Source organism: Genypterus blacodes, unplaced genomic scaffold (genome assembly GCF_046128005.1).
Source record: "Genypterus blacodes isolate CSIRO-AG114 ecotype Tasmania unplaced genomic scaffold, CSIRO-AGI_Gbla_v1 ptg000056l_1, whole genome shotgun sequence".
In the NCBI taxonomy this organism is placed as follows: domain Eukaryota; kingdom Metazoa; phylum Chordata; class Actinopteri; order Ophidiiformes; family Ophidiidae; genus Genypterus; species Genypterus blacodes.
In genome coordinates this window covers 377,131-398,159 of record NW_027466868.1, presented here as the reverse complement: position 1 = coordinate 398,159, position 21,029 = coordinate 377,131, and the positions used below count along the sequence as shown (strand labels likewise).

General features: G+C 46.4%; 1 protein-coding gene across 3 annotated transcripts in view; it reads right to left on the bottom strand.

The window, feature by feature from the left end:
- The window catches only part of zranb3 (zinc finger, RAN-binding domain containing 3), a 55,526-nt gene that overhangs the window by 12,769 nt on the left and 21,728 nt on the right, over nucleotides 1–21,029 (bottom strand). For all 3 annotated transcript variants that reach the window (XM_076152405.1, XM_076152406.1, XM_076152404.1), the window contains exons 9-16: nucleotides 20,012–20,131; nucleotides 16,173–16,292; nucleotides 15,747–15,926; nucleotides 15,082–15,255; nucleotides 13,704–14,169; nucleotides 8,827–9,123; nucleotides 4,589–4,755; nucleotides 1,891–1,995 (exon numbers count right to left, since the gene is read on the bottom strand). In XM_076152405.1, the coding sequence (XP_076008520.1) occupies nucleotides 1,891–1,995; nucleotides 4,589–4,755; nucleotides 8,827–9,123; nucleotides 13,704–14,169; nucleotides 15,082–15,255; nucleotides 15,747–15,926; nucleotides 16,173–16,292; nucleotides 20,012–20,131 (1,629 nt within the window). The remainder of the gene's footprint in view (nucleotides 1–1,890; nucleotides 1,996–4,588; nucleotides 4,756–8,826; nucleotides 9,124–13,703; nucleotides 14,170–15,081; nucleotides 15,256–15,746; nucleotides 15,927–16,172; nucleotides 16,293–20,011; nucleotides 20,132–21,029) is intronic.

Below are 21,029 nucleotides of genomic sequence, written 5' to 3'. Positions count from 1 at the left end.
GTAACCAAACTCGATATGGGCTCGACTGACAGTTTTGAAAGCTATCTTAACGCCCCGGCTTGACATTTTCGCAGCGGCAAGCATCTCTATTTTAGGGATAAATATAGGTAGCCGCTTTCAAACGCGAGGCAGTTAGAGTGAGGTGATGAATGTAGCAACAGAATGTTCCTGACACCTTCGTCTTTAAATGTTACCAAGAGTTAATAAGTCCAAAGCTGAACTCAAAAGTGAAATGCAGCAAATGAAAAGGGAACACAAGGAGGAAACGAAAACGTCAAAAGAAGGGACGTGCCGGCGTTTCCTGGAAGTGGAGAAAGGGTTTCAGACGACACGTGGATGTGTTTCTGTGGAGTCGTGTCAGGTTTGGTTGAGTGGGCCGGTTTCCACTCCTACCAAAGGTCGGACATGAGGCCGTGCGGGGGCGGAAACCAGGAGGGGGATTTGATTGAGTCGCTCTGTTGCCGGACAAAGGTGCAGTTAAAATTCCCCACGTTTGAGGAGAGGAGCAGATTCCTACGATCCTGCAGACGTGATTAAGGAACCGCCTGCAAACATTTACCAGGTCACTAAAGCAGACGGGGACAAAAAAGATGTGACTTGAGAATCAGAGCGTAGTGAGGCGAGACCCTCAGGTGTCTCCCTCGCCAATAAAACACCCGGGCGTGGGCGTGCGGGCGCGTCTGCACGTCGGCTACGTCCCCCTCCCGTTTGATGCATGCTGAGCGGCCCACATACAAATGGCTTCCTTGGTATTGATTTTGATGGGCAATTTGGGCGTAACGCGGCGTGAATGATGGGCGAGGGGACGGATGCAACTCACGCCTCCGGTTTACAAACCCCACATAAACAAGGCGTCAGGTGGGGGCCCCGTGTCAGCGGCTCGGTTACGGCCCTGGCAGATTGCAGGATTTAATATTAGCCGGTTGGCGTGCGGGGTCGTTTGAGGCGATGATCCGTCTCCTTTAACGACCCTCATAAAACCTTACTTTCTCTTTGGCTGTTCTCCTTGGCACCAAACCCCTCTTCCTCTCCTCTTCCTCCTCACTACATCATCCCCTCCCCTCCTCTCCCCTCCCCGGCTCTGCGGTGTGGCCGAAGGTGGGCGTGCACGCTCCACCTATCTGTCAGGCTCGCCGCGCGGCGCCGCCACTCGTCTTCCTCGCGATCCGGAGGCGTCATTAGTTTCACATCACACCGACACGGGTATCCGTTAAGTTTAATAACCGTCTCCACAGCCCCGCGCCTTCGTCTGCCCGGGGTCAGAGGGAGCGGGGGAGACGCTCGGGCCGTGATAAAACAAAATTATCTTAGTCTAAAATGAAGGTCATCCTGAAAACAAAACCTCCAACGACTCTCCTGTGTGCACGTAAAACATTCTGTCATCCAAAAGAACAATTTCAGCCATGTCACACCGCTACACTTTCCTTTTTGTGTGATCGATCTGAAAACCCATAAACCATTAAAAGAAATTACTCTCAGACCAGGAAGCAAGTCTCTGTTTCCCCCAGCGGGTCAGGGCTCAGTTTATAACCTGCCTGTCCTCGACCTGGGACTTGTGACTCTCTTGCCCATGGACTTGTGACTTGTGTCTGTGTTGATCTACAACTTGACTTGTGATTTGCATTTCTTAATAACTTGTAACTTGACTTGTGTCTTGCCAGTCTTCACCTCTGAGTTGAGTTGGGACTTGCGTCTCGCCTTCCTCAGCGTTTCAATTGATTTTTGTGACTTGTCCGTCTTTTCTCGTGACTTGAAAAATTACCACTCTATCCTACCTCTGCCAATCGTCAATGCGTTTCCAGTAACGACACATTAAGTGGGTCCAATCTCTCTCACACACACACACACACACGTTCATGAATATCAGCACAGCCTGGTGGGAAGATGGACCTGGATTCGGTTTTCCCGGCGCCGGGTGAAGGCCTCGGGCAGGTCGTCCCAGTTGTCCAGTTTGATGTCCAGAGGGACGAAGTTGAGGCTGAGTGGAGCTCCGTCCTGACAAACGAGGAGACGAGCAGAAGAGCCCAGAGCAAGATTTGTTACCATCATTACTCACACAACTACTGCAATTAGTAACAACAACAACAACAACAACAACTGCTACTAACACTACTACACAATGAAATGACTGATGAACACATTACTGTAAAAACACTCATTGTGCTCGGCGATGCTTCACCTTCATGCTGCCACGTTTAGATTTCTCTCTCTAAAGCTCTTAGAGAGGAAAACAACGCTCACTTTATTCTACAAACGTCTAAATGTTGATTTTCACTGATTTTGGTTTGGGTGGATTAAGACGAGACGTGACTGGCAGCTGCTAATGAAGACGTTCTAATTTAACGTGATGCAATCGGCGCAACTTTGACAAGGCTCCACTCCGCCAAACTAGGAACACTTGTCACTGAAATTACAACTTGCCGGTGTGTGGATTGCAGCAGCGCCAGACACAAACACACAAACCAAAATGTGTTGAAGTTGTGAGGGAAATGATGAAAACCGAGGAATCGAGGATTGATGTCCGGAACAAATGATGTCACTGGTGTTGTGTATTCATCACAATCTGAACTGAGTCTATTATTACCAACATTTTGGAACGATTTGAAAGTTCTGATTCATTCATTTGTGTGATGTAAAGACAAAGAACGAGTTAAAGTCGTCTCTGCGGTTGTAATTGTACACTAATTGTTGTGTTTACATGCTGCAGCACTGTACACGTTCTTTCATCAGAGCCATCAGATCGCTTCACGAGTATCTTGCAGGACCTGAGTTCAATTACACCAAAGTTCTGTGACACTTCATCAGGTTGCCATGGCAATCCGTGCTGTAACCAAGGTGCTTGTTAGCGATCTGTCGCCTTCTCCCTTTCCCTCTAATCTATGGAGACGTCTGTTTCCCTGTGACAGAACATGTGCGATATTAACAAAAAATAAGCAGGTTTATGAGCGGTGTGAGGGAAAGTGCACGGGCCATCACGCCCACAGGAATGTTCGTCACAGTGATTATGGGTAATCACGCTGCCTGGGCTTCAAGGAAACTGTGTGATAATTGTAAAAAATAACCACGGTAAAGAGCATTTGGGCTGTCATGGCTGTTTCATTAGCGTTAACGATTGCTAATTCAAAAGCAGGAGAGGCCGCGTTTGAAACCAGAGAAGATGGCACGGGGAACGTTTCGCACGCGTCAGGCTGACTTGTGAATGCTGGCACACACACACGCACGGCTGGAGACAGGAGAGGACATTAAAGTCTAAAGGTTACTTCCTTCAAGGCAGCAGCCGGACACGGATTGTGAGATACGAGTCAGCATTAGCTCGCCCTCTCCTCGCCGGTGGAACCCACACATGTTTATTTGGATTGTGGTAAAATAAATATCATAGCGAGTCAGTGGAGGGTTGTGTTGTAACAGCGTGGCGCAGGATTAGAGCTCTGCTAGACGCCCACTGAAAAAGCTCCGCACCATCCTTCCTCACTAACAAGCTCCTGGATACAAATGTGTCTGTTACAGTTGTGACTTTGAGGCTCAAATTAAAACACGCGAGGGCCGTGAAGGAAAACGGGTTACGTCGGCTTTGTTCATCATGAAGACGTGGTGGACGTTAAAGACACAATAAAAGCATCGAGGCGTTTGTCCCGAGATGTGGGGTTTTCACGTTAAAAATAAATCTGCGACGCCGGCGGTGAGTCCTTGAATAAAACAACTGGAAAATAAGGCATAAAAATCTTAACTCTTCCAATATTTCTCGTTCTACCCGGGTGACAAATTGTGTTTTGATTGCGGCCCCTGTGTGAATTCCGCTCCCGGCCTGGGATTATCCCGACGTGACGGCTTTCCAGACAGAATTCCCTCAGTTTATCATCACAACGACAGCAGGGGGGGGAGGGGGGGGATTTATCTACCAGGCTCATCGTCGCCTCGGCCACACGTACATGACACTCTACGGCCGTCTGGGTTGATTCAGTTCAACCCCCCCGCCCCCTCCTCATCCTCTTATCTGATCCATTGTGAATGAAACAAGTGTGTAAGTGTCATAATCTGCTTTCTGTTGGAGAGGAGAAGGCAGATAGCTTGGGAATGGAATCAGGAGTCCAACAAGGTGGTTAAACCAAGTCTTACAAAATAACAGGAGGAATTACTCCAAACTAAAAGTCAGTGCATGCCAGCCTCCTGCACTTTCAAAATAAAATGTGTGCAGCTTCCTGGATCTGTAAATTTATAAGCGATCTAACCGACGGTAAATCCTCCCTCTGCGGCCTCCTGTTGTTGCTGTTCATCAAACTGAGCAATGTCTCCGTCGTATATTTGACAGAAAAGGAAAACATTTGATATATTTTAATAAAACAAAAACTAAATCTACACTCTATCTTTTAACCGCCTGTATTCCTACGAGAGACTGTCGGAGCCGGGGGTCGGGGAAGGGTTAAGCAGGAATTGTCAGTTGAAAGACACCAGGCTTGTTTTCCCTCAGTGTGCACGGTGGTACTGCATCGAAATTAAACCAGTGATGAAAATAACAGCGTGGAAATCTGTGTATTCCGAAAACACGACACTGGAAAAGCAATGAAGAGTAGAATATGGTTTCTGGTACCTTTGAGTACAGATATATTCGGTCTGTGTACTGGCTGGCACGGAACTGGAGGCCCGGGTAGACTGGGAGGGAGGAGCTGGCATCGTCTCCATCATCATCGTCATCATCATCATCATTGTCTTTAGTATCAGCATCAGCAGAAGACACACACGCCGCAGCTCTGGGGCCTGCAAGGCAGAGAGGAAGACGCTGACTAACACATCGCCGCGTGCAAACTGTGGGATCGGCTCAATTTTGGCTTTCGCCGCCTTATTGGCGACACGGTTTGCTACACCGGTGATGCAACGAGCGGCTCAGGCGTCGCATCCCCGCATATTTACGACGCAGCACAATATTAGAAACGGGGGGGAGGGAGTTGGAGGTGATGGAGCGACTGCGACTGAACGTTTCAGGACCACGGCATCGACGTCATTAGCAGATGTGAGGCACAGAGACGAAAGACAAAAGAGAGAGAGCGAGAGAAAAGAAAGACAAATTATGAGCGAGATGATCAAAACGTTTGCAAGTTTGCTCATGAATTTGAGACGGAAAAGTGAGAAGAATGAGAGAGATAAAATGACGGTCACAGAAGGAGGGCAAGGGAGAGAGAGAGGGAGAGAGAGAGAAAGAGAGACAGTCATTACTGTCAGCGATGTGGCTGTCGCTCGTCCCGCCAGCATCCAGCAGGAAAAGGTCAGGCGGTGGAAATGAGACTCGACCACGCTTCATTTAGACAATGACCTATAACACTCTGATAATACTCGCCTTAAATCACTACGCGTGGTCAGTTGTCTGCCAGGTCTGTGTGTGTGTGTATGTGAGCGAGAGAGGAAGAGAGAAGAGAGAGAGAGCGAGAGACTGTGTGTGTGTGTCAATTTGAGTTTCTAATGGTGAAAAATTACACTCAGGTGCTATTTGTGACAAGAGTGATGTCACATAGCAGCGGGCGTTACAGGGCTGTGCCTGGAAAGATCAGCTCAACACACAAGGGTTGATTGATAAGTTCTAGGCTTTACTCATTAGGACTGTTGGGTATATATGCAGCGCTGCTGTTCAGCGCCTTCTCACACCATTTTATTCCCTCACTGACTTAGTCACCTCTTCCCAAATGTGGAAGAGTGATTAGTTGGAAACCATGTGGTCCCAGATGATGACATCACACCATCTGCGGAACATTTTTGGGGCAGCAGAGAAGCGGACGACAGATGACATTTTTCATAATGTCCTAACAAGATTCTGTTGGAAAAACTCACTTTAACTTAACTTGTGCTTCTATTCTTCTGTATATTTCCTCATATTCCCATTACATCATTGCTAGGTGTCGTATTCGTGCTACTGTTTGACATTAAAACTTTCCCTTTCCTCTGTGCGATAGCTCTAGCACAGCCCGTCTTTCCTCTCCTTGACCTGTCTCTCATGAGTGCCATATTTCATCGGCGCAATCTTACCCGGTCTGGCATGTTCCGTCCTGATGTGTGCGGCCGCTCCTGGTGGAACGGCCGCCACAGACCTGGAAACCAAACATTTTTAGGACACAAAGAAATCCCATCTATCTCTCCCCCTGTATCTGTAATGAAACCTAGCAGCTCTGCAATGTGCGTGGTATATTGGTTGTAAGCAGTTTTTTCTCCCCCCTCCTCCCCCCGTGCGTTTCCCCTGTTTGCAGTGGCGGAACGCGCCAGCTGCATTAAGTGGGCCATTTATACGATGGGGGCAATTCATCTTACAAAGCCGTCTTATTAGACTGTCACTTACACAGTATGAACAGTGCCTTCAAAACACCCCGGGGGATTTATCTGTTATTTTACTGCAAAAGAAAGAAAACAACGCCTAATTGGACTGAGTCATCTCATCTTCTGCTGGATCGAAACAAAAGATGACACAAAACCCCCCCCCCCCCCCAAAAAAAAAGAGAAGAAGAAAAGAGAAATCCAACCGCGCCGCGCTCAGGGCTGCCGCAATGTGTCGCCGCTGCCGCCGGCGCCCCTTGAACTTACATCCCGGATATCGGCCGTATCGACGCGCGGAGCGTTTAGGCCGCGCAGATAAGGCCAGACGGGCGGAGAGACAGACAGGCTGGAGGAGTGATTGCCCCGGCGGCGCGGCGAGGGAAGTAATCTCAGAGCAATCAAGAGGGGGGGGGGAGCGGCGGTTTGCCTGCCTGAAGCCACGGGCAGGTGGAGGAAAGTCATTAGGCGACACTCTTGACCCCATAGGTCACTTTTATTGGACAACGTGCTGTGTTCTGCATTAAGAAAGAGAGAGGGCGAGCGCGGCAACGGCACGCAACTGACCAACAAACTACCGGATAGATAGGTAGATGGATACATGGATGGATGGAGCCATTAGCCGCCTCCGGGGAAAACTACACGGCCAAGGTGGGGAAGGGGAGGGGAGGGGAGGGGAGGGAAGGGGAGGGAAGGAACAAGTTGGCATCCAGCGGCGTCTCTGTAGTGCTGCCATTTCTGATCGACAGCGAGGCTTTTATCTCTCCCCTGGAGCCGCTCTAAACAGACAGCCCTCTTTCTGAACCGGAGCAGGCGGCTTCGCTCACCTTTAGTATTTTGTCGCTGGGAGAAAAGAAACAAAAGCCGCGCCGTTGATGAGGTGGAGGGAGGGAGGAAGGAGGGAGGGAGGAAGGAAGGAGGGAGGAAGGGGCGTGGAGCAGAGAGGGAAGAACGCGCTCTGGGGTGGGAATCCCAGACCTGCCTGGGGGCACAGGTAGCCACGGAGATGAGGGAAATTAGCCACTCCGCAATCTGTGGACGCTAACAGATGTCTTTGAGTGTGTGTGTCTAAGGACCAATGTGGAACAGACAGGTTGCATGATGGGTAAATTTGACAACACACAGTGGTGGTTGTTGTGTGTGTTCGTTTATGCAGCGTCACCGTTATAGACAGCGGCTTCGCTTGTGTGTTTGTTTCTAATAATTGTAGTTTATCGTTTGGAAGGTCTGGCAATTAGATTTCCAACTTCCATCCCATCCCACTTTGGACCAAAGGCGACACAAAGAAAGCAAATCCTGAGCCGCAAATCTATTTAGCATCCATAAATATCTATGAGTCATAAATACATTACATACATCGGTGATTAATGCATCTTGTTTCAGAGTTTGGAATTGAATTCTTTAGGTTTTGTCAGGCTGAATAAACCCAGATAAATAAAATACAACACAAATCATCCGCTCCTATTTTATATTTCTATGAACTTGAATTCTAAATGATTGCGTTCTAAACATTATAAACATTATAACGTCAATGGGAATTGACAATGATGTTCCACTTACGCATTTGAATAGATAATAAAAGGACAGCCTCTGTGTACAAAAATGTTCAATTTGGGAATATCTGTGTACATTTCCAGCCGCTTTAGGTTCATATTCATCATAATATCATGTAAATTGTATGTAGGGGTTAAAATGCTGCTTTGTCTCCCTGTAATCACATGATACTGTTTCAGATAAACTACTGCAATCGCATTTACATGTGTTCAAATGCTGCAAATGGCACCTAAAGTCACATTGCTCCGGTTTCATGCAGTTTGGAGCCCTGAAATGATATCAGCTCAATTACGTCCTTCAATAACCTGGAATGTCTGCAGGCTTTCAGTGGCGGTGCTCAGGTCACGCATGGGCTTTTGTTAGACTTTGCTAGACTGGCATTTTTTTTTTAGAGCTCTTCATATTGCACACAGTGTAATTAGTTCTTAGTAATTAGCGCAATTTATTGCTTTGCGTATCCCTTTGAGACGCGAGTGCTCGAGCGCAGAGGTCTTAATTTGCAATATTACACGGTGTGTAATTGGGAATTTTGTTTCCTGGGGTCCCTGGGAGACGAGCGTAGACATGTGGACGTCTGTGTGGAGTGCGGTGGCGTGGAGGCAGGTTTGCGTGTCAGAGATGATGGACAGGGACGGCGGGTGAAGGGGATCGCCAAATTTGCATGTCACCGTTGACTTTATTGTGTTGTTCATCACGGCGGATATGTCACCTATTTGAACAAGCTGCACCCAGGAGGGGGGCGGATTAATGAGCTTTTCTTTCAGGGCAGTTGTAGCTTGATGTGAGCAGAAACAGGCAATATCCCCAACTAGATACTAATAATAGTAAAAATAATAACGCACAGCCCCATATGGGATGAAATACAGCCCCTTATTGGTTTGAAGTGATGATATTAAACAGCATTATACAGGCAGGTGACAATGCGGCACCAGCCAATTTCCCTGGATATGAAAAGGAGGAGATTGCAGGTGGGATTACCCAGTGTGTGGTCAGGGGGGAGGATGCCTCCGCCGCCCCCGCCGCCGCCGACATCTCCTCGCCCTCCTGGTGATTGTTTGCCTTTGAGCTGCCGCTTGTCCTCCTTCTCTGCTTCTCCTAGTTTCTGTTTGTCTTTGAGGGGATCATCCAGCTCCACCCCCTCCTCCTCCTCCTCCTCCTCCCTTTCCACGCTCTGTTTGACTTGCTGCGGCTCTGGCTCGTCGCTGTCGGAGTCGGAGAGGACGATGCAAGCCCGGTCCCTTTGGGTGGAAGGGGGTTGCCGAGCCCCGGGGCGCTCTGGGACACAAGGAAGAGAGACATAGAGACAGAGAGAGAGAGAGAGAGAGGAAGATGGAGATTACGTTACGGGCAGGGCTGCACAATACAATCAGACTATGACGGGTTTCACTCCCGAGCGAGAGATCCATCATCTGGGCAAGGTGACAGCGTGACAAAATGACTGCTGACATGAAAGTAAAATTCAATATGGCTCATTAATGACGTTATTAGCTCTCACCAGTCCTTTGAGTGACTATTTTAGAGGATGTGTAAAATTCACAGACGGAACTCAGAACATAGCAGAATATAAGGCTGATGTCATCAAATTTTACAAGGAAATATGTGTAAAACTATGGGCCTGGGGTTTAATAATGACTGCTATCTTGGTAATTGATTTCTACTTAATGGCCGTCGAGTGGAGGTCAGTAAATCTGGGGGAGATTTAGAAATCCTTTGCTCAGAGGCACGTCAGATCAAGGCAGGAAGTTTCAGATGGAACACCTGCCACCCGTCTCTCACCGCCTCTCCGCTCAACCCGCAGATGTAATTATCTCCGTGTCACATTGTTTTGTTAATTGCTCGTCAGCATCATCTGCAATCAAACGTAAACAAAGTAATTGTCAGCGATTGCCGCATCTGTGCAGCGTTTGGGCCGGCCGCTGTGAGCGATGTGCAGGCGTTCCACCATGGCTGAGTGCCAATCTGAACACGTGGAGAGACTGTAGCGATTGTTCTGTGTTTCCACCCTGTGCAGGCAAACGCACCGTCGATTTAGCTTTCGTTCATACAGCAGAAGCAGTGTTGGGGGAAGCTACTTTTCAAGCTAGCTCCTCGTCTTCCTAGAGAGCTTTGGGGCTGGGTCGGGAATGTTCCTGATATTGTGGGCCTGTAAAGCCCTTTGAGACATTATATGTTATATAGAGCTATAGAAACAAAGACTTGACATGACTTGACTCGCGATTTTAGGTGATTAAGCTGCAGACGAGCTACGACCAGTGTAGTTAGCTTAAAAGTAGCTAACTACACTGAAGCTCCTTCAAGGGATAACGTCCTTATATTTGTGCCGTTTAACTCCATAGCAATTATTCATCATCATCATTGAGTGACTTAACATGACTTTAAAGCCTAATGTACAGATCTGAGCACATTCTATTTAGTATTACATCTAAAAACTATCGAATCGTTTCAGCCATACTCGTTGCTAAAGGTGGAACACAGCAAATCAAACTCTGCTGGCGTCCTGACATTCACTTTAACGTCTCCCTTCTTAAACAATGATTTATTTTCAGATGCAAAAAGTCATTGGCTGCCGGCGTGCGGCGGACGCCACGCAGCAGGCGCGGCGCTATACAATCTCCCGTTTCTACTTTCCTAGTTAATTTTTCATATCATATCCTTTCACATTATTTGCTGAACCTGAGGTGTGAAATCTAACAAGACAGTAAGTTGTGAGACTCGGGGACGCAGAGGGCTAATTAGTGATCCAGCCTCTCTGCGGCTTGTTTCTTCAAAAGGCCAGCCTCTAGTCGGCTTCCTCAAATGTCATCTCAGTCTCCGGGCTCGTGGCCCCGCTGCTGCCCCCCTCCGCTAACAAGCCGAGCGAGACCGCCGGGAGACAGCTCAATTTGTGTTAAGTTGTCCCCACCGAGGAAGATGTTAACGGGAAAATCCTACAGGGCCGTGCCTCGACTTTACCACGCAACCCTCTTGTTCCCCCAACCCCCCCCCACGCCCCAACCCAATCAGAACCCCATTATGTGTGTGGCGTGTTGAGAGGCTTCCAAATCCAAGCCTCAAATTCAGACAGGGACGCGTAAACACACTGCCAAGTTGATGACATAAGTGTGTGAGCCACGTCGATCAGACAGTTAGGAGAAGCCACTTAAACATTGGCGTTAAATGGTGGTGAGATGAGGAGTTAGAGGAGGTGCAGAGAGCAGGGAGGTAACCACTTTACCCTCTTCCTCTCTCGCCCGAGGTGCTAAGAGACAAATTGGCGGTCTGAAGGACTGAGCTGTGCCCACACACACGGCCTGAAACAGGAACGCAAAAGCACAGAGTGAGTGTTTCTGGAAAGTCTGCGGGCTAAAAGCTGAAATGGTTCCAACAGAAACTTTTGGGTGGATAAACTACGGGGGTGGAACACAACACAGATCATATCAGGATTCTTTCCGTTACATCACTGGACTCTGGGTTCATGGATGTTAGGTATCATGGACGATTTATCCTGGGAAGTATTGATTTTAAGCGGTATTTTCCATTTTATAGGCATGTTAAGACTCCACTGTTTCATTGCAGTTTGCATTTCTGGTATTCAACAATGCAATTACATTTACCATTGTGACCATAACACCTGAATGGCCTGTTTACACTCAGTGTGTACAGCAGTACTCCAGAACGGGAGACTGGAAGAAGAGCAGTGTGTGTATGTGTGCTTTTGGCCAATTAAAGCATCACAGATGTATCACAACAGACCCCTGAGTGAATAAAATCACACTGAAATCTTTGGAATAGGCCTTTAAATTTGGAACACAAGCGTTCGATTGCAGTGAAACAACAAAAGCTTCCTGCAGTCTGATGAATTTTCCTCGGCGCTTCACTCCTGAGCTTCCTTTATACTGAATGAGACCTCCTGATGTTCTTGCATCACGCGTCAGTATATTCTGTGATTCTCTACAAGCTGTCATTACGTCTGGGCGGCGGGGGCGCAGAGACAGCGCTCTTCATCTTCATTGTGAGAAAATGTTGATCTTGCAGGGATAATGTTTCAAGGAAGAATACGTGTGTCACTCCCGAGGTTCTGCCCTGATTATTTTTCTGCATTTCTCCACGCTGAGGATTGCGGTGCCAAGCTGAGCGATATCTCCATAAATACAGTTGTTATTTCCCGGCACAGTCTGTCATTTACAAATTTAGCAGGTTGTTAAATTTCACGTCTAGCGCGCTGACACAGCCCGCTGCTGTGAATGCAGAGTGGTGCTTGTGTCAAAGAAGAGTGTGTGTGTGCGTGCTGAATAGTTATCAAGCATCTGCTGCAGCCCCGGATAAAATAGCAAGGGAAGGGAAGGGGGGGTGAAATTTGTTAAAAAGAAATGTGTGGGTGAGTGTGAGTGTGTGTGTGTGTGTGTGTGTGTGTGTGTGTGGGTGTGGGTGTGTTATTCTTGCTGAGGTGTCAGGGTGTGTGAGCTGCGGCTGTTTAAAGTCCATCATCCTCACACGTGGCGGACCAGGCTGCTAACAGACGCTTTTTTATAGCTGCGCCCAGTTTAATCGGAGGGAGATTTGAGGATCAGAACAGAGGAGTGTGTGAAAGAGTGCGTTTAAACAAAATGTTTATGTCGCTGTTTTGCAGTGTGGGCGATTCAGGAGGTTTTTAATGTCCATTTCTGTTGCATGTTCAGCGCCTTACATCAGAATTCCAGTTATTTCACGCAGGGTTTCCACCATGGGGCGAAAAAAAATCGCAGACCTGTCATGGAATTTTCCAGGCCTAGAATGATGGAATGCAGAAAACCTCTTTGTAATGTCTATCACATTCCATCGGATTCTTCACATATTCCAGCCCGAACCTGAGAGGAGAGACAATTGAGATGTTTCCTTTTCCTGTGACAGTTGCCAAGAGACGCTATCTTGCAATTCCAGGTTCCTCGTGTGAAAATTGGCCTGGAAGATAAGGAAAGCTGATGGACGGGTTTTGGAAGTAAATGCGAAATAAGTGTGTCCGTCCTATAGATGGACATGTATGTTTGTGAAATAACTTTTAAATGAATCAAATCATCGTTTTTTCCAATCACTTCTTATCACGGCAACCTTTTCCTCTCCACAAGGAATTTAGATCTCCAGACAACAGAGATCAAACTGAACCCTCAGTGCCATCTCACTGCAAGACCTTAATTAGACTGAAACATTGATGTTTTGGTAAACAATATCTGGAGCGTTTGGGTGTATTAGACGACAGCCCTCAGCCTGCCAGGTCAGAGAAACTTCCATCCTTCCTTTCCTTTGCTAGATACAATCACAGCCTGTCAGAGATTTATTTTTTTCAGTTTGAGCTCAACTTTTTTTTCCAACTTTTGTGGAGACGTTTGCAGCGACGCCTGCTCTCTCTCTCTCTCTCTCTCTCTCTCTCTCTCTCGGTTTCTCTCACTCTGTCTCTCTCTCTCTCCCTCAGCTTGACAGGTGAGAATTATACTGTGTCCTTGTCATCTGCAGAGGGAGAGAGAGAGAGAGAGAGAGAGAGAGAGACAGAGACAGACAATATTCTCCGAGCTATTTCAGACTCAGCCTCCATCTTCTGCTATCACGCATCTCCATCTGGTGAAATCTGTAACTCTGCTCAAAAGTATTATGTCAACAGACTGCTGCCATTGATACTGACGGGGAGAAAAATAAAGCATTTCTGTTACAGGTGTTTCATTTGTCACTGACCATGGGATTATTGTGGTTTTATCATTGGTATCCAGACTAGATGATGTGTGTGTATAGAAAACACACACACACACGCTCAGACACACGCTCAGACACACACACACACACAGACACTCACACACAGATGCGTTATCAGTTGTTGGTATCAAACTCAAGATTGGCAATCCTACCTGACCCGACAGAGGAACGCGGGCGCTCGCACATCTCGCAGTACGGCAGCAGGTCACTGTTAGAGTAGGTGCAGGTAGCGCAGTCCCACTTCTTGCTAGAGGCGCCCTCTGACAGCCGGCGGGGGGCCAGGGCCGAGGCCGGGGCGCTGGGACTACTACGACCGAATCCCGCCATTGCCGACCTCCTCCGCTTCCCCTCGTTTCGAGACCCGAGGCTCACGCTGGCCCGGGGCGTGCAGAGTCTTTTCAAATGCGGGGAGAAATCTTGGTCCGGCGGGGTGGAGGTTTGGGCGCGGGAGTCTTCTTCCGTCTTATCAAAGCGCGCTCCGCCGTCAGGCAGCGTGACAGCCGTCTCAGAGAGGACGGAGGGAGACGTTTCTTCATCTTCTGTTCTCTTCCTCTTCTTCTTCTTGGTGGCACCCGGGGAGAAGAAGGAGCGGATGTCGTGCTGCTTGTCTTTCTCAAACTGTGGGGAGAAATGCAAGCTGTAGTTGTTTTTCCTTCACATCTAACAACAGAGAGGCGGCCGTCCCAAGCGAATCACATAATTCTGAAACATTTCTTTATCAAAATGCAAAATTCACACTGATATCAAATCAAACCCCCTAAGAACCTTTGGGAATTAGCTTGTTTAGGCGAGTTATTCTAACATTAAAATGAAGGAAAGAGAGATGCAATAGGTCAAATATTTGCAGATGACACCATTATTTATCTATATAAGACAAATGCAGTGGATCATCATCTGATCAACTGGAAATCTCTGTTGCTATCATTAGAAATTACTTTTCATTTTGGAGCTATTTGATGCTCTTACCAGGTCCATGTACCTTTGAATGGACCCTTACAGAGCCATGTAGCTATTTCGGCAAAAGGGGAATAGTGGCCCGCAACAACAAAAGCTAAACGTAGCTTCTGGCTTCCCAAATAGAACTGTGTTAGGTGAAAATGACTGTAGAACCAGTGGTCAAATCAGGGTCTATACTACAGTCTACAGCAGATCAGGTGACACATTCACTAGCATATTACTTAAAGCAAGGTTGGGCTATAATACTATTCACAATTTGTCTTTTCTTCCCTTTTGGAGGCCTTTATTAAACTCCACTAAGGCAGCATCACTAGAATGACAACACCTTCACTTTTGAGTGGCATTTTTCCTCCCCAAAGGTATGTCTATGTCACGGCAGCTCTCTCTATAAAGCTGAATAAAAGACTTCTCGTCTTTCTCCCTTGAAAACCTCCTCACGTAGCGATTTCAAAAAGGTGATTTGGAAGTGTGATGGGTTAATTTCATTTAAATACCAGAGCAACCGAGACCTAACTTAAAGTGGAGGTGAATTAAACTGAATAAGTACTTGGCCTAATGTTCCAGATGACTCACATGAGTGAAAAACACTTCGTCTTTGACACTTCCTGTGTTTCCTTGCAGCGGCAGGACCCGCTCGCTCGGAGACCAAGCCTGGGCAAAGTTGAGGAACTCCCACTTGTCCTTGTCTCCTTCGTCGGCATTCAGATATTCCTTTCTTCCATTCAATGTGCTGCCCGTCACCGTTTCCTGGAGGAAAAACAAGGTCGATCACAAGAAATACAATGTGACAATTCATTATTCATCCTTTCAATGAACAAACCTTGATAGCCAGGATTACTGATGTAAATCTCTAAATCCTGTACTTATATTCAAATTTCAATGATTTACTTTTAGGTTCATTATCTATTCACTTGCATGAATTAAGTGAATGTAACTCACTAAGACAGTCAAACCTTTCCGCAGTGCTACTATATATGCATGCGGTATAATTATTTTAAGATGTGTGTTTGCCATTGTCACCGTATTCTCCACGGAGCAGTCTGAGGCAGCTGAAGTGAGATCGCATTCATTTAAACGGAGGAGCATTAATTAGTGATACTGTGCCTTTGCCACAAATGTGCCATTGTGACGCGTTGTGATTTATGATTCAAATTAAATCTGACATCAACTAGGCCACACCAACGAATGCTTAGGTGCTGGAAAACGAGGGCGAATCCAAGCCTCTCCAGATGCCGCACCTTCCTGTTTAGCATGGACCACATGACGGTGTCAAAGGTCCCCTTGGCAATCAGGTAATGGACGTTGACGGAGCAGGTCTGCCCGATGCGGTGGGCGCGATCCTCTGCCTGTTTGACGTGGCCAGGGTTCCAGTACAGCTCGGCGAACACTACATGGCTGGCAGCTGTAAAGGTCAAACCCTGGGTGAGAGAGAGAGAGAGCGATAGAGATTATGCGTAGTCAGGCACATTTCCCTGTCGTGGTGACTTGTTTGTCTAATAAAGCAGAGCCCAAACACTTTCAAATTTGGTAACAACCTCAAATTTGTGACCACTCTGGAAAGTAGTATATGTTAACTTTTTCTACCAGTGCTTTAAAAACCTGGATTGCAGACCTTTTCCATTTTTATAGAGATGTTGAGTCACACATTATGTATCTGCGTGTACCTGACCAGCTGCCTGGATGCTGAGGATGGCCACGCGAGTTTCTGGGTCACTCTGGAACTTGTGGACCAACTGAATTCGCTCCGAGGATGGCACGCTTCCATCGATGCGGATGTAACTGGCCTGGATCGACAAAATAAGGCAGAACACAAAGACGTTTACTGTTTTTAAAGTTAAGAGTGCGACAAACAGAGCGATCAGACATGCCTCATTTATGGATGCGCTAAAAAGTGACAAGCGAGAGACCAGAAGCGTTTACATCAGGCATATTCATTTGCGGGAGGAGGAGAGAGAGAGAGGAAGAGGAGGTGGAGGAGGAGGAGGAGGTGCTGTAGGATAAGTGTGCGGATCATTTCTATGTGGAACATGTCCGTCTTTGTGATGCTCGCTGGTATAGCAAAAGAAGGTTATAGAGGGGAAAAGAACATTTCATTAACCTGATTACTATTGAAATGTCATTGAAAGCAGACAAAAGATAGAAGGGGAGCTGGAATGAATTAGTTTTAAACCCCCTCTCCCACCTATTAGAGAGAAATAGAGCCAAATAACAATGGCACAATATGAGAGGCTGGACAAAGAGGGGACGGCGCTGTGGTGGACATGAACCTGACATCACTGAGCAGCTGAGGCACCATGTTGTTACTTTTTAAATGACATCGCAGTGGAGTGTTTTCATTTTGTGCAGCTTTTTATATCAATCCATCTCCATTTCATTTCATTAGAGGTGCAATAAATGACCCATAATGCTCTAGTTTTACAGTCGCTTTGACACAGGGAGAATCATTCATCAAATCATTCCCTCAGTGTGGCTTCGTGCTTTGGGATCTAATCCAGACATTTCTTATTCCGCGCTTGTTGATTTTGGACGAATCCCAAGACTGACCCGCACCTTTGAAGCGCCTCTTAGCTTTGAGATTTCAGTCTATAAGGCATTCCCGAGGGCTGAGAGCATAGTGAGCTGGCCTCTTAGTAAATCAAGGAGGTAATTACACGCAGATTGGGAGCGCAAATTAAATGAAGGCCCATTGCGAATGCCTCTCTGTCCTTTGCAATGCAGAACACCACAGTGACATCAGAGTTTAACCGTTTCTGTGAACACCGCACAAAAATCCAAGTCTTGGTTCAATCATATAAATAATAATACAAATAAGAATAAGCGTCATATTCCAAAGGTTGCCTTTAAATGTACAACAACAGGATTGTGTACTGATTTACCACCAACCAACTCCTCTGCAGTGTTCAGTGTCAGGTGCAAGGTGGAAAAATGGAAATTCACAGATCCCCACAGGAATGATAACGTAATGCAATTAGAGTTCAGCATCTTCTCAGGTCTCATCTGAAAATCTTCATCACATCTCGCCGCTCGTCGTTCCTTTTTTTAGCCCCTCTTTGTTAATTGGTAAGTGTGAATGCACTAAAGGGTGCGGGTCTCACAAAGGAAGGTGTTATCACACGTCATACCGCTGCATTACATTCAACCAACACCTCCCCGACCCCTGTGACACACATACGCACATACAAACACATACACATACACACACACACACACGCACACTCAAAGTCTTTCACAGGTTGCTGGCACTGAGCTAAGAGAATCCGTTTGCTCATGATGACTTGTGAAATGTGCCTTGGGAGATAAGTTGTGGAAGGAAAGTTGAACTTCTGTGGGGACTTAGAGTGAGAAAAAGTCGACTTTGCTCCCCGAATTAGACACTATTTCATATCTCACACACGAATATTGACGGAACACCACTAAAAGTCATCTGCCCCTGCGCTCCAAATGCTGTTTTCTAAATGATAGAAGTACTGCACTCGCTAAACTTTGTGTAAAAGTTGCAAAGACTAATAATACATGACTGCTAAAGTCAGCTGCACTGCCCCTCGCTTATGCACAAGTGCAACTTGTGAGCCGCACAGCTCAGTAATCTGTCTGAGTTAATCACAGTTACGGCAGCACTTTGACTTGCAAACACAGCAGGACTGTGGATGAAGGAATCAAGCTCAAATATGGAGTCAATTACCTGTAGTTAGCCAGGGAGGAGAAGTGAAATATGAATACGTTTTGCACATTTTGTACTTCTAGGTTACCATTAATGTGCAACTGGGGTCTCGGTTTGCTGGAAAAAAACCCTGAAAATCTAAAATGGAACTGACAGAAATCGAGATATTCTTGGCAAAAGTGAAATATGCAGCGGGCAGAAACGGAGCCACTTCTCTTTGCAAAGTGATTTATAGTGAGCGATTAGCACAAAATCTCAAATCTCTTACTTTTTAAACACTCCTTTAAAAGTATTTCAAGGGGGCATATTACATTTTCTCTTACTTCCTCTCATTTCATAGTCTAATAAAGTGTTGAACATTGTCAAGGTCGCACAACCCGCTGCAAAATTGGCGCACTAAATGGACTGCATCCTGTAAGAAACCTCTGGGTACCAAACTGCCTTGAAAGCTTTGTATTGTGTTTGATCGGTCCTTTACTTCCTTCACACGTTGATGTCACCATATAACACACACACTTAGACACAGACACAATGGATAGTGAGCGATTGATTCAGCCAGTCCTGATGCAGTTGCAGTTGTTTTCACTCAGTGTGCATGGTGGGAGAAGAAAAAAGTCAATCAATGCGTTTTCTTTGCGTATTAAAGAGCTGCAAACCTTTCTGAACAAAGCTCTAAATAAAAATAAGACTACGGGAATCAGTTTAGTGCATCTGCTTTAAAATACTACATGGAAGGAGCACATTAAGCCACCGATTCACCGTCCAAACAAAAGGGAACAAATTGTCTCATCTGGCAGGTTAACACGAAAGCAAAGCCGGTGATGAGAACGAAATGGATAAAATCAACCAACAATTAGCAAAAGACAGGCAAGACATTAGAGCAAATTAAAAACAGAATCGGTCCTGATTGTTTCCCAGCGGCCGCAGCGGAGGAAGGTGGTGAAACGACTAAACGAGGAAGAAACGCGAGAAACACGGCAGCTGGTTGAAAGTGACACGAGGTCAAACCGTGTGGAGCGAAGCAATTAGGCTGCGCGTTGTTCTACTATGCTTTCACAGATTTGTAAGAGGAGAAATCTGTCTTTACGCGAAAAAGCAAGATGATTAATGTGTGCATGTAAGATATTATATTGTATTTTTTTTTTAGACTTCTTATGTTTAAGAGATCACAGCAAAGTCACGTGATACGCCTTCATTCATCAGTTTCTGTAGGCCTCTGAATGAACCTGTATAGTTGCGCGCTCCTACACCACAATCAAGGCCTTTCAAATCTATTTTCTCAGCTACAAAACAATATTAAGGCCAAACCCAGAAATTACCAGATGATGAAAATCCATGAAAAAAAGCAGATGGTTCCGTTGAGACATAAAAGACCTGAAAAGAGAATGGAAGTTTCATACAATAACTTCCACAGATTTGCAAATACTCATCATCTGATACGTCGGTCAGTGGACACACAAACATACACACACACACAACCAAAATGGACGCTGCGTTCCTGTTGTGGTCACATTTTTGATTTGTTGTGTACAACATGTAGTACGTGGGGAAGCGTCTCAACTTCCCAGTTATGATGAGAACTTTTAAAGGTCTACAGCTGAATTCATGACTAAATGATTAAAGTAAGCAAAGCACCCGAAAGCAATGGAAACACATAAACAAACACGGACGATTCTGCCAGGGGTTCAGATTTCTGCCTATCAGAACTCAATTTCCACTCAGTAGCAAATGTAGCATTTTAAGCGAGGGCATAATTCCAGTTTGCATTGTTGCGTTTCCTACTTTAACTCCACTTTAAACACTTTTTCAACACTGGGGCATGTGCGCACGGCCCGGGGTTACCTTGGCCTCGATGGCGGCTTCGGTGCAGGCCTGCAGCATGGTGAGGTGGTGGGCGAACACAAGGAACTTCAGCTGCTCCGCCTCTAGCATCATCTTAATGTAGTCCTTCACAGCTCCCGCCTGACACACACACACACACGCACACACATTCACCCCAAACAGAGATACAGAAATAGACACAGATGAATGAGAGCTAGTGAATCCATCACTTCACTCGCCGACCGCACACAGAGGAATCGGCGAGATCAGTGAAGAAGTCAATTAATCACCGCGGCATCCTTTCTCTGTGATCGATTCCCTATTGAATGCCAGGGATCCAGACTTTAAAAGGAGAGAGCCCGCAGAGCGACTCCGACGCATTTGTCAGCTCGCAGATAGTGAGAGCAAATCAATATCTCACAGGCTTGGAGATATGAGTGGTGTGTGCTGTGTTTTTGGTGGTATTTGTGTATTGAATGACATCCTCCAACCAAAGGGCCAACTTATTGATGTCACGCGAAAAAAGAGAGAAATTTAAGCTGCACGGTTGTACGGCAACCTGTTTTGGCGGAAAAAGCCTTGGCGACATGATGTGCCACGCCTTATTTGATGGATTTGTGATGGTTTACACTTTAAAGTTTGAGTCAAATGCTTCATATTGTTTCTTTTGGGGGGGAAACTGTGAATATCCCAAATGATGACTATAAGGCTGGTTAGCTGTCAGGGTGTCCAGAATTACTGCAGCCAGCAAAAGTTTAGTTTCTGAACTATTGTATTCTTGAGTTATTTGCTTGTTTCATGCTTAATGTGACTGGTGGCATTTCTCTTGTTTGCCTGTTATCGCTGTGTTGTTTGTGAAGCGAGGGATAACGCTGATTTAAAAACATCACAGTCTAAATTTGCCAGCATCTCCCTCGTCGTAGGGGAAGCCTCCGCCTTTAATTGACAGCGGGAAGCTAACAATCTGGGAAAAAAAGGACCCAGCAGGGAGGCTAGTCAGTTAACAGTACCCTGCAGGTATCCCAGCCCGTAATTCCAC